Genomic DNA, 12,891 nt, shown 5'->3' with positions numbered 1-12,891 from the left:
TTTGAACTTCTGAGCCTCCAGAACTGAGAAATAAAGTTCTGTGGGTGATTAACCACCTAGACTATGGTGTTTTGTTACAGCAGCTTAAATAGACTAAGACACAGATGTTTGATGGTTTTTATGTGCCAGAAAGTATGCATTCCTATCATTTAGTGTTCGTAATGGGTTCTATAAGATAACAGAATAAACCTGGGAAGTCTGGCCATGCTTTTAACCACTAAGTTATATAGACCAATGACATTTTCTTTATTTCTTTAAAATCTTATTCATTTAAATCATTTGTCTAACATGGTTTTCACATTTATGGAAGAGTATATTTTCATAGAAAAACATGTTAGTTGTGAATTACTTTAACAATTGTTTTTTTTTTCAGATAGCAAATTTCATATCTAAATCTAATTTTCCTTATTGAAACTTGATAAATTCTCAAATTAAAGAAAAACTTCCAATGTTAATTAGAAGATATAATTTTTATTTCAAATAAAGAAGTATATTATAACTTTAAAATAATTTTATAATAGTATTTGCATTTATAACATAATATTGAAAATTAAGTTAATTTAAGAAATAATTTTGATATCTCTGGTATATTATTTGTATATAGCTTTTGGATAATGCTTAAGAAATTTAATTTCTGACATAAAATGGCCATTTGCTAGATTATTCTCTTCATTTAGTTATAATCGTTTTTTCAGTTCACTGCAGTCCAATTATATGTGTAGTTTTCCATATTTTTTCAAATATGCCTCCTCTGTATCATAGAATAGGATAACCTGAAAGAGTACTGGTAGATTAGCTCCAAAATTTCATCAAAACTGGGTGAAAGAGCAGACGTCTAGGAATAAAATCTTAAAATTGGTGTCATAGAAATGGTAGTGCAGTCATATTATCCCTGTGTTTAAAGAGCAACACACTGAATCATAATGCATTGGATTGAAATTTCTTTATTCCTCATTTGAGTTGTTATTTCTCAAAAAATCAATTTGGAAAACAAAGTCAAGGTGATATGTAGCACTAAAATAGGGGTCATTGCACATTCAATTAGAACGTGGCAGGAGTATTTAACAAAAATATGTCACTAAAGCAGAGTGTCTTTGTTGCTTAAAATGGAACAAGAAATAGGTGAAACTAATTTCACATGAAATTCTCTTGATGAACATTGAAAATTAACAGGTTCAACATACTGTGACCCCTAAATGGGAATGAAGTTGAGAGGGTCTATTTTCTCTTCCAATGTTTATGACTGTTCAATGAGTCATATAATCTACTCAGTGGAACTAGTTACATTAACTACAATTTTACTTTTTAATTACCTAGAAAGTATTCAAGTATTGTTGCAATCAATCAATCATCCAACTTTTTTTTTTTTTTAATCATCCAACTTTTATTAAATATCTATTCTCATAGCTGGTATGGGGAATGCAGTGAAACTTGACATTACTCTTTCCTCCAGGAACCTACAGCATAATAACCTAATAATAATCATCATTACCATTTCCTTAGAAGTTATTATGTGCCAGATATTAAGTGTAATTTATTTATTCATTTATTATTATTATTATTTTTGCAGTTTTTGGCCAGGGCCTGGTTTGAACCCACCACCTCCAGTATATGGGGCTGGCGCCCTACTGCTTTGAGCCACAGGTGCTGCCCTGTAATATTTATTTTTATGGTATTCCTATGGAGTAGATATTATTAGTTATGTTTTGTGTATGAAGAAATAGAGACTAAAAACTATCCTATCCAAGTTTGCACATTTAGAAATGGTCAGAGCTGGATATAATGCATAAAGACTGTATTCTCAGGATGGGTGCCCTGGCTAATGGATGAAATCCTTAACCTTAGCTATGAATTCCTATCAGGAGACTGAAAATAAGGTCTAAGATTTTCTTTAGCTGTCACTCATGGTGCACTGCCTCTTGACATTCACATGTTTAACCTGACGATTTTGTTAAATGAAGATTTTTATTCAATAGGTGCTACGGTTTCAATGTTTTTGTCCCTTCCAAAATTCATAATGAATCTGAATTCCCAGTGCAACAGAATTAAGAGGTATGGCCATTAGGACATGGTTGACTCATAAGGGCTCTACCTTCATGAATGGGATTAGATGCTCTTACAAAAATAACTTAATAGGAGGAGTTTGCTTCTTTTATCCTTTTATCTGTTTCTTCTGCCACGTGAGACACAGTGTTTCTCTCCTCTCGAGAATGCAGCAACAAGATGCCATCCTGGAAACAGCAGCCCTCACCAGCCACCAACCCTGCCATTGCCTTTAACTTAGACTTCTGAGACTCCAGAACCATTAGAAAAAAAAATGCTGTACTTGTCATAAATTAGTCTGTAGTATTTTATTATAGCAGCACAAACTGAATTAGACAGTAGGTCTGGGTGGAGCTTGAGATTCTGCCTTATCTCTGAGATTCTAATGCCCTCCCTAGTGACACCAGCAGTTTAGTCAGGAGCCCATCCTGAGCAATCAGACATTTGGGCACTCAACCATGAAGGGCAAGGCACAGAATGAAAATAATGACCTTACATTTGTATGCTGTTTTAAGCCCCTTAATTTTGGTAAGCTTAAGAAATTATAATTTTAAATGCTCATATATTTATTAGGAAATTAGGAATGATGAAAAATTGATCTGTTAATTAAAAAGTCAAAATTGCCTGAACTTCTGCTTCCAATCAAGATGGAGTGACATCTTTATGTTCCTTCCCCCAGTAACTAAAATATTAAAATAAACAAGGGTATCAAAAAAAGGTATGTACATTTTTAAAAAGGAAAAAAATATATATATTGAAATTATAATATTCAGTGTACACCAATAGCAAAAGATGAATTCAAGTTACATTTAAGCAATTCTTTTAATTACGAAGTCAAATGTGAATAGAATATTGCAATAGTAATACAACTTTTTCCTTTCTTAAAATGCATATACCCTTTTTTTGGCACCCTCTGTTATCAATCCAAAGTCCTTCTGACAATAGCAAGAAAAAAAAAAGGGCAGTGATCTCTGAGAGATGGGGCACAAACAGCATGAGTTCCGTGATTGCCCCAGATTGCTACCTAGAGAGTTTCCAGGCTGTTGTGCATGGAAGGGAAGACCAAGCCCAATACTATTAAGGATTCCCTTGTTCATGGAGTTCACAAGGCAGAATAGGAGAGAGGAGAGAGCTCCTGGAGAGGAACCCTCAGAGATCTGGAGAGAGTCCTCCTTGATTGCTTAGCTGAATATTCACCAGTCCATGCATGTGAGAAAACTATCTGAAGCCAAGGAAATAACCATTCAAAAGAATTTTCAGGAAAAGTTGGCATAGCTCACATAGGTTTAGGAACAGTGATTTCCCCAACAACAAAACACTTTAAAATTCAGAGGTATCAGTCAGGGTACAAAGAAGGGTCTTGCCTCAGGAGTGGGAAAAACTTAAACTTAAAATAAATGCAGCTTTGATCCTGCCTAATAGAAGTTAAATTAAGACTCAAAGGGATAGAACTTTTAAAATAACTGTGGCCCCACACAAAACTTAAGAAACACAAAAATATTAATAATTACTAAAATATCTTGTAGCCCAGCAGTCTCCAGGGACTAGTTTCATGGAAGAAAATTTTTCCACAGACTAGGAGTGCAGGGATGGCTTCAGAATAATTTCAGTGCATGACATTTATTCTGAACTTTATTTCTATTAGTATTACATTGTAATATATAATTAAATAGTTATACATCTCACCATAATACAGAATCAGTCAGGGCCCACCTAAGCTCCACCTCAGATACCAGGCATTAGATTCTCATAAGAAGTGCAACCTAGATCCCGCTTGTGCATAGTTGACAGCAAGGTAGAAACTCCTAGGAAAATCTGATGCCACTGCTGATCTGACAGGAGGCAGAGCTCAGGCTGTGATGCAAACAATGGAGGGCGGCTGTAAATAGAGGTAAAGTTTCACTAGCTCACCCACCGCTCATCTCCTGCTGTGCAGCCTGGTTCCTAACAGGCCATGGACAGGTATTGAAAGAAAATATTACCGTGAGAATGTGACCACTTCTCACTCCCTACCATAGGAATGTGATCTTTTGTAACTGTTCTAGGAGATAGCCCCAGGAGCTGCAGCAAATGTTTACTATTAAGCAAATATTTGACTGTTAGTCTTGTCTTAAGACAGTTGAATAGTGAACCAGAGTTCTTCTTATCTGGTTAGAGCCCCAGCTGTGTCTATTCCCTCTTACTTTATTAGAGCCCCTGGCATGTCTGCTATTCCCGCCTACTTTGTAGTTTTTGCCTTTATAAGCTTGTAAAAAACTGCTGTGCGGGGCTTGACTTCTCGGCTCCTAAAAGAGTTGTGAGTCAAGTCCCAGCATGCTGGAATAAAAATCCTCTTGCGTTTTTGCATCAAGCGACGTCTCTTGCGGTTGATTGGGGTGGTCAGAGCTCCAGGCAGAGTGGGGGGTTCTGCCCCAAGTCTTTCATTTGGGGGCTCGTCCGGGAGATAACGACCACCCCTCACCTGCAGAGTCGACCTTGGAGGTAAGAAAGGGGTACCCCGAAAACTGTCTAGTCTGTGTCTTCAGTCCTTTTGTTTGACTTTGTGTGCGCGCTTTCGATTTCGCAGCCGTTAGGCACCTCGTGAGAGTGGCCGGACAGTGGCCGGTAGACGTGCCCGGAGGACCACAGGCTGAAACCCTGGGGGACGCCCCAGGAACTGAGGAGAACCAGGGACGCCTGGTTGTCTCCTGCTGTAAGGGCGCTGGTCGAGTCTGGTTGTTCGATCAAAAATTACGGGAAATGCGCCCGTCTGATTCTGTTATAGGCTTGTGAAGGACCAAGTGTGGTAGGTGGGTCCTTGTACCTGTAATATTTCTGTTATTTCTGTTATTTGTGTTTCTGACATATCCACTGACGATGGGACAGACTGTGACAACCCCTCTGAGTTTAACTCTAGATCATTGGACTGAAGTGAAGAGAAGAGGTCGTGATCTGTCAGTAGAGGTTGAAAAAGGCCCATGGCAGACTTTCTGCTCCTTGGAGTGGCCTACTTTTAACGTCGGCTGGCCCTCAGGAGGAACCTTTGACTTATTTCTTATTTTTGCTATTAAAGAGATTGTTTTTCAGAGAGGACCGGGAGCCCATCCGGATCAACAACCTTACATCATAGTCTGGCAGGACTTGGTGCAGAATCCGCCCCACTGGGTTCGGCCGTGGACTGCCACATCCAGGCCCCCGTCTAATCCTCAGGTGCTCGCTGTCCAATCTTCCGGTCCCAGAAAAGGGGGCGACAGTTCGGACCCCCCTAAGAAGATCTACCTGGAAATCCAGACTGATCATCTTCTCCTCAACCCTCCACTCCCTCCTCCCCCATACCCTCCCGCCTTGGCTCCTGTTGGGGGGCAGGGAGGACCAGCATCGCCGGATCCGGCGATTGCCCCCTCTGCACCCCCGGGGGAACCTTCACTGGGGCCCGCACAAAGTACCAGGAGTCACCGCCGGGGAGGAGTGTCTCCCGACACTACTGTTGCCCTACCCCTGAGGGCATACGGCCCCCCGCCGGTGGCAACAGATGAGGGACCACCTCCTCTCCAGCCCCTCCAGTACTGGCCATTTTCTTCCGCAGACCTGTATAACTGGAAAATTAATCACCCCCCTTTTTCAGAAGACCCCCAACGCCTGACTGGGCTGGTAGAGTCCCTGATGTTCTCTCATCAGCCCACATGGGATGACTGCCAGCAGCTCATACAGACTCTCTTCACTACTGAAGAGAGGGAGAGGATTTTACTAGAAGCTAGGAAGAATGTACTCGGGGCAGATGGGCGTCCTACCCAGCTCCCCAACATCATCGAGGCTGCCTTTCCCCTCTCCAGACCTGACTGGGACTTCAACACGGCAGAAGGTAGGGAGCAACTGATAGTCTATCACCAGGCTCTAGTGGCTGGCCTCCGTGGGGCGGCAAGACGCCCCACTAATTTGGCTAAGGTAAGAGAAGTAATACAGGGGGCCACGGAACCCCCCCTCAGTGTTTCATGAGCACCTAATGGAAGCTTTTAGGTGCTACACCCCATTTGACCCTGCCTCTGAAGAACAGAGGGCTTCCGTGGCTATGACTTTCATAGGGCAGTCAGCTGTAGACATTAAAAGAAAGCTGCAGAGGATTGAAGGATTGCAGGACTATACCTTGCAGGATTTAGTTAAGGAAGCTGAGAAAGTATACCATAAAAGAGAAACTGAGGAAGAAAAAGAGCAGAGAAAGGAGAAAGAGAGAGAAGAAAGGGAAAATAAGAGAGACCGAAGACAGGAGAAAAACTTAACACGGATTTTGGCCGCAGTAGTAGGGGAGAAGAGCCAGGAACAGACCCAAGGTAGAACTAAGAAGTCAGGTAGCCTGAGCAACCGCATCCCGTTAGATAAGGATCAATGTGCCTACTGTAAGGAAAAGGGGCACTGGGCCAGGGAATGTCCTAAAAAAAAAAGAAAGAACTCTCCAAAAAAGTACTGGCCTTAGAGGAAGAAGAAGATTAGCGGGGATGGGGCTCGGAACCCCTCCCTGAGCCTAGGGTAATACTTAAGGTGGAGGGGAAGCCAGTTGAGTTCCTTGTAGACACCGGAGCTCAACACTCAGTCCTACTTGAACCATCAGGACCCGTCTCCAAGAAAAAATCCTGGGTTGTAGGGGCCACAGGGCATCAGCAGTACTCATGGACTACCCGAAGATCAGTAGATCTGGGAGTGGGATGGGTAACCCACTCATTCTTAATTATCCCTGAGTGCCCTGCGCCCCTCCTTGGGAGAGATTTACTCACCAAAATGGAAGCCCAGATCACCTTCACTCCTGATGGCCCAGAGGTAACCCAGAATAAGAGAGTAACAGCCCTGACCATGCGTTTGGAGGATGAACATAGACTCTTTGAAAAGCAATGGGAGAAAGGGATTAGTCTCATACATGACTGGCTAGAAAAATATCCCGGGGCATGGGCCGAAACTGCTGGAATGGGACTGGCCGCAGAAAGGCCGCCTATAGTCATAGAACTCAAAGCTACTTCCACTCCTGTGGCAGTGCGCCAATATCCTATGACTAAGGAAGCTCGGGAAGGAATTAAGCCTCACATTCAGCGTCTCCTACAGCTGGGCATACTAGTAAAATGCCAGTCACCATGGAACACGCCCTTATTACCCGTCAAGAAACCCGGCACAGGAGACTATCGCCCTGTGCAGGACTTAAGAGAAGTAAACAAGCGGACGCAAGACATCCACCCCACCGTGCCTAACCCTTATAATCTGTTAAGCTCTCTCCCTCCAAACCATATCTGGTACACTGTCCTGGATTTAAAGGACGCCTTCTTCTGCCTCCGACTACACTCCTCTAGCCAGAACATCTTCGCATTTGAATGGAGAGACCCGGACTCTGGAACAATGGGGCAATTGACATGGACCCGACTTCCACAGGGGTTTAAGAACTCCCCAACCATCTTTGATGAAGCCCTCCACCAAAACCTAGCTCACTTTCGCGCCAGCCACCCTCAGGTAACGCTCCTACAATATGTAGATGACTTACTACTAGCTGGAACAACAAAAGAAGAGTGCTATCAGGGCACAGAACTGTTGCTAGAAGAACTAGCCCGCTTAGGATATCGAGCCTCTGCTAAAAAAGCCCAGATCTGCCAGAAAGAGGTAACGTACCTGGGTTACACCTTAAGAGGAGGGCAGAGATGGTTAACAGAAGCCAGGAAGCATACTGTGACTCAGATTCCAGTTCCCCGCTCGCCCCACCAGGTGCGAGAATTCTTAGAAACTGCGGGGTTCTGCCGCTTATGGATACCGGGGTTTGCTACTCTGGCAGCTCCCCTCTACCCTTTGACCAAGGAAGGCACTGCCTTCGAGTGGGGTGCCAGCCAACAGCGGGCCTTTGACAACATTAAAAAGGCATTATTATCAGCCCCGGCCCTGGCTCTACCAGATGTAACAAAGCCCTTTGTCCTATACGTAGATGAGAAGAGAGGAGTGGCCCGAGGGGTGCTGACACAGCCTTTAGGGCCATGGAAAAGACCGGTAGCATACCTCTCCAAGAAATTGGACCCCGTCGCTGGTGGTTGGCCAGCCTGTCTGAGGTCTGTGGTGGTAGTAGCGGTACTGGTAAAAGATGCAGACAAATTGACTATGGGGCAGAAGTTGACAGTCATTGCCCCCCATGCTTTGGAAAGCATCATCAGACAGCCTCCTGACCGGTGGCTGTCTAATGCCCGCATGACACATTACCAGAGTCTCCTATTAAACGGAGACAGAGTCCAGTTTGGCCTGCCTGTCATCCTCAACCCAGCTACCCTATTACCTGATACCTCTGTCCAGAAAGATATATTACACACATGCCAAGAAGTACTGGCTGAGGAAACTGGAACTCGGAAGGACCTCTGTGATCAGCCCCTGCCGGATGCCCAGCTGACATGGTTCACTGATGGGAGCAGCTCCATAATAGAAGGTAAAAGGGTGGCCGGGGCGGCGGTAGTGGATGATAAGCAGACCATCTGGGCAAGTAGTCTGCCTGAAGGGACGTCGGCCCAGAAGGCCGAGCTGGTCGCCTTGACCCAGGCTTTACGTTTGGCAGAAGGGAAAAAAGTTAACATATACACCGATAGCAGGTATGCTTTTGCTACGGCCCATGTTCATGGGGCCATTTACAGGCAGTGAGGACTGCTGACTTCAGCAGGAAAATAAATTAAACACAAGGAAGAAATCCTAAGTCTACTGGAGGCTGTTCACCTCCCTAAGAAAGTGGCCATTATCCACTGCCCTGGGCATCAGAAAGGGGGGTCCAGAGTTGCCGAGGGAAACCAAAGAGCTGACCGAGAAGCTAAGCTAGCAGCTCAAAGGCTCAACATCCTGCCGCTATATGAAAACACTTTAAGGCCTAGCCTTAAAGAAATAGCACCCCCCCTTGTCAAACACTTTAAATATTCGGAGCGGGATCTCGAGAGAATGAACAGATTAGGCCTCCACTTAGAATCCCCAGAGGGGATCCGAGAAACTCCGGAAAGAAAGATCATCCTCCCTGAAGAGCAGGCGATCACCTTTCTCAGACAACTTCATAAATTAACTCATTTGGGCCCCAAGCATCTAAGAACTATTGTTCAGTCCTCCCCATACTATATTATGGAATTAAGTAAACTCGTTGACGCAGCTGCAAAAGAGTGCAGACCTTGCCAATTAGTAAACACCCAGCCTAGCACATTACCTCAGGGAAGACGACTCCGAGGAGATCGTCCTGGGAGCTACTGGGAAACAGATTTTACAGAGATTAAGCCGGCCAAATACGGATACAAGTACTTGCTGGTGTTCATAGATACTTTCTCAGGATGGGTCGAAGCTTTTCCTACAAAAAGGGAGACTGCTCAAGTCGTAGCCAAAATAATATTAGAAGAAATTTTTCCAAGATTTGGGCTACCCAAGGTAATCAGATCCGACAACGGTCCCGCTTTTGTTGCCCAGGTTAATCAAGGTTTAGCCAAAATCCTGGGGCTTGAGTGGAAATTACATTGTGCTTATCGGCCCCAAAGCTCAGGGCAGGTAGAGAGGATGAATAGAACCCTAAAAGAGGCCATGACTAAATTATCCTTAGAGACTGGCATTACTGACTGGACAGTCCTCCTTCCCTTTGCCCTGTTCCGTGTGCGCAACACCCCTAGCACTCTCAAGCTGACCCCCTTTGAAATCCTATATGGAGCTCACGCCCCGCTTGTTGCCATGCAGCACCTCCCTTCCCCAGAATCTTACTCCTCTCAATCTCTATACACCAGATTAAAAGCCCTTGAAACTGTGCAAAAGGAGGTGTGGAGCCGGCTGATCGAGGCCTACAAGCCCGGGGATCTGCAAATACCTCACCAGTTCCAGGTTGGAGACTCGGTGTACATCCGGCGCCACCGGACAGCCAACCTTGAACCACGGTGGAAAGGACCATACCTAGTGCTGCTCACAACCCCACGGCAATAAAAGTTGATGGCATCGCAGCCTGGATCCACGCATCTCATGTCAAACCAGCACCGCCGCCAGACTCCGGGTGGAAAGTGGAAAAGATGGACAACCCCCTCAAGCTCTGCATTCGCAGCAGTAGCCCTGCTCCTGCTGATACAACTCCCGGTGATAAGTAGCTCTGGTCCCAACCCCCATGCCCCCCAGAGGTTAACCTGGCAGGTTCTCTCTCAGGCTGGTGATGTAGTATGGAGTACTACAAAAGAAGACCCTCCTTGGACCTGGTGGCCGTCCCTCACCCCAGATATTTGCGCCTTAATAGCAGGGCTAGATAATTGGGATATCTCTGATGAGACCTTTAAAGAGGTTCCATCAAGCCTTGATCACCATTTAACAAAGCACTCACTTACCCAAGGCTCCACATCCCAAGGCCAGTACGTTGCAGACGCCCCTGGCTGTGGCAACTTGCCCGCCCAGCGCCGGATGCGACAAACGGAGTTCTATATCTGTCCCCGGGACGGGAGAACGAGAAGCCAAGCCAACAGATGTGGGGGGGTAGAAAATTTCTATTGTAAACAATGGGGATGTGAGACGACTGGGCAGGCCTTCTGGCACCCCTTCTCCTCTTGGGACTTAATAACCGTAAAGAGGAGCAGTACCGGAGCAGGGTCAAACCCCCTAAATATTTCCTTCACGGAGAGGGGGAAACAAGCCCGAGATTGGATAAAAGGAAGAACATGGGGATTCCGTTTCTATATGTCAGGGTGGGATAAAGGATTTACCTTCTTCATCAAATTAAAAATAGAGACCCCCGTCGCTGTCCAGATAGGACCCAACATCGTACTCTCAGGACAGCAGCCGCCAGCTAGGCCACCTATTTCTCCCCGTATGCCCCAGACTCCGGGGAGCACCCAATTTACTGAGGCCAGCACAACCGCATCGCCTGCGAAACTGTCTCCCCAGGTAACATCCCCAGAGACTCCAAGCACCGGGCAGAGACTTCTTAACTTAATACAGGGGGCTTTCAATGTCCTCAATACTTCCAACCCTAATCTTACCGAATCTTGCTGGTTGTGTCTAGCCTCAGGCCCGCCCTATTATGAAGGGATCGCCTTCTCAGGTATCTTCCAAAATACCACCTCCCATAATTCCTGTGACTGGGGATCCAAGATCACCCTTACAGCAGTCTCTGGGTGAGGCATTTGCCTAGGCACGATCCCCGAAAATCGCCAGCATCTGTGTAATCAGACCATTAAAAGCCCATCAACCACTATCAATTATTATCTAGTGCCCCCTAAAGGAGGATGGTGGGCTTGCAGCACCAGGCTAACTCCGTGCATTTCCTCATCAGTGTTTAACTCCACTGCAGACTACTGTATCCTCATACAATTAATACCTAGAGTTATCTATCATGAGGTGAGTTCCTTCGAGGCAGAATTCGATCAGACCCCGTAGACAGAAGAAGGAACCAGTCTCTATTACTCTAGCTGTCCTGATGGGTATAGGGGTGGCAGCCGGAGTAGGAACAGGAACGGCTGCGCTTGTCCAGACCCCACAGTATCTCGAAGAACTGAGAGCAGCTGTAGATGAGGACCTAAAAGCCATAGAACAATCGATCACAAAATTAGAAGAGTGACTAACATCCTATCAGAAGTAGTATTGCAGAATAGACGGGGACTCGATCTCCTGTTCCTAAAAGATGGAGGGTTATGCGCTGCACTAAGAGAAGAATGCTGTTTCTATGTAGATCACTCTGGTATGGTAAAAGACTCCATGTCTAAACTCAGGGAGAGACTAGAAAAAAGACAACGAGATCGGGAGGCCCATCAAGGATGGCTTTGAAAGTTAGTACAGCCGATCACCTTGGTTCACCACTCTCGTTTCCAGTTTAATAGGCCCTCTTATTATACTGCTTCTAATTCTTACCTTTGGGCCCTACATTTTCAACCGTATAGTCACCTTCGTCTGGGAGAGAGTGAGTGCTGTACAAGTATTAATGCTCAGACAGCATTACCAGTCTCTCCGCCGGGACGATAGCCATGAGAATGAATACATAGAGCCAGAAGTTCCATGATTAGAACTTCCCAAAAAAACAAATGGGGGAATGAAAGAAAATATTACCATGAGAATGTGACCACTTCTCACTCCCTACCATAGGAATGTGACCTTTTGTAACTGTTCCAGGAGATAGCCCCAGGAGCTGCAGCAAATATTTGACTGTTAGTCTTGTCTTAAGACAGTTGAATAGTGAACTAGAGTTCTTCTTATCTAGTTAGAGTCCCAGGTGTGTGTATTCTCTCTTACTTTATTAGAGCCCCTGGCATGTCTGCTATTCCCGCCTACTTTGTAGTTTTTGCCTTTATAAGCTTGTAAAAAACTGCTGTGCGGGGCTTGACTTCTCGGCTCCTAAAAGAGTTGTGAGTCAAGTCCCAGCATGCAGGAATAAAAATCCTCTTGCGTTTTTGCATCAAGCGACGTCTCTTGCGGTTGATTGGGGTGGTCAGAGCTCCGGGCAGAGTGGGGGGTTCTGCCCCAAGTCTTTCAGTATCAGTCGGTAGTTGTAGCCTACAGAGAGAAATTCACAGTAACTGGCATCCAACATTAAAAAAATTCCTCAGCATGTAAAGAATCAGGGAATTATAACCTGTAAAAAACAAAAATCTAACAAAAATGACTCACCACAAATGCTAGAATAAAGATACTAATACAAAATAGTTATTATGATTATATTTCCATATGACTATATTTAAGGAGGTGGGAAAAAATCAAACATATTGAAAAGATAAACAGTAAATATGAAAAGGCTAGAATTGCTTAAAAGCAGAAATCAGATAGTGACATTTTGAGAACCCCAACCAACCAAGAAATCTTTTCATATCCTTTCTTATTCCCATTGCTTGTTTATATTAGCTAATGATGTTGACAATGATGACGTACCAG

The 12,891-nt window shown here is 44.8% G+C and overlaps 1 protein-coding gene across 1 annotated transcript in view; it reads left to right on the top strand.

Annotated features, from left to right (window-relative positions):
• Positions 1–4,837: 4,837 nt before the first annotated feature.
• The window catches only part of LOC128590263 (uncharacterized), a 42,995-nt gene continuing 34,941 nt past the window's right edge, over positions 4,838–12,891 (top strand). Inside the window, 4 exon segments of the mRNA XM_053597547.1 lie at positions 4,838–5,985; positions 5,987–6,469; positions 6,472–9,955; positions 9,958–10,089. Of these exon segments, the coding sequence (XP_053453522.1) occupies positions 4,900–5,985; positions 5,987–6,469; positions 6,472–9,955; positions 9,958–10,089 (5,185 nt within the window). The 5' untranslated portion in view covers positions 4,838–4,899.

The sequence above is a fragment of the Nycticebus coucang genome, chromosome 1 (assembly GCF_027406575.1).
Source record: "Nycticebus coucang isolate mNycCou1 chromosome 1, mNycCou1.pri, whole genome shotgun sequence".
In the NCBI taxonomy this organism is placed as follows: domain Eukaryota; kingdom Metazoa; phylum Chordata; class Mammalia; order Primates; family Lorisidae; genus Nycticebus; species Nycticebus coucang.
This window is presented reverse-complemented; position numbering and strand designations above follow the sequence as displayed.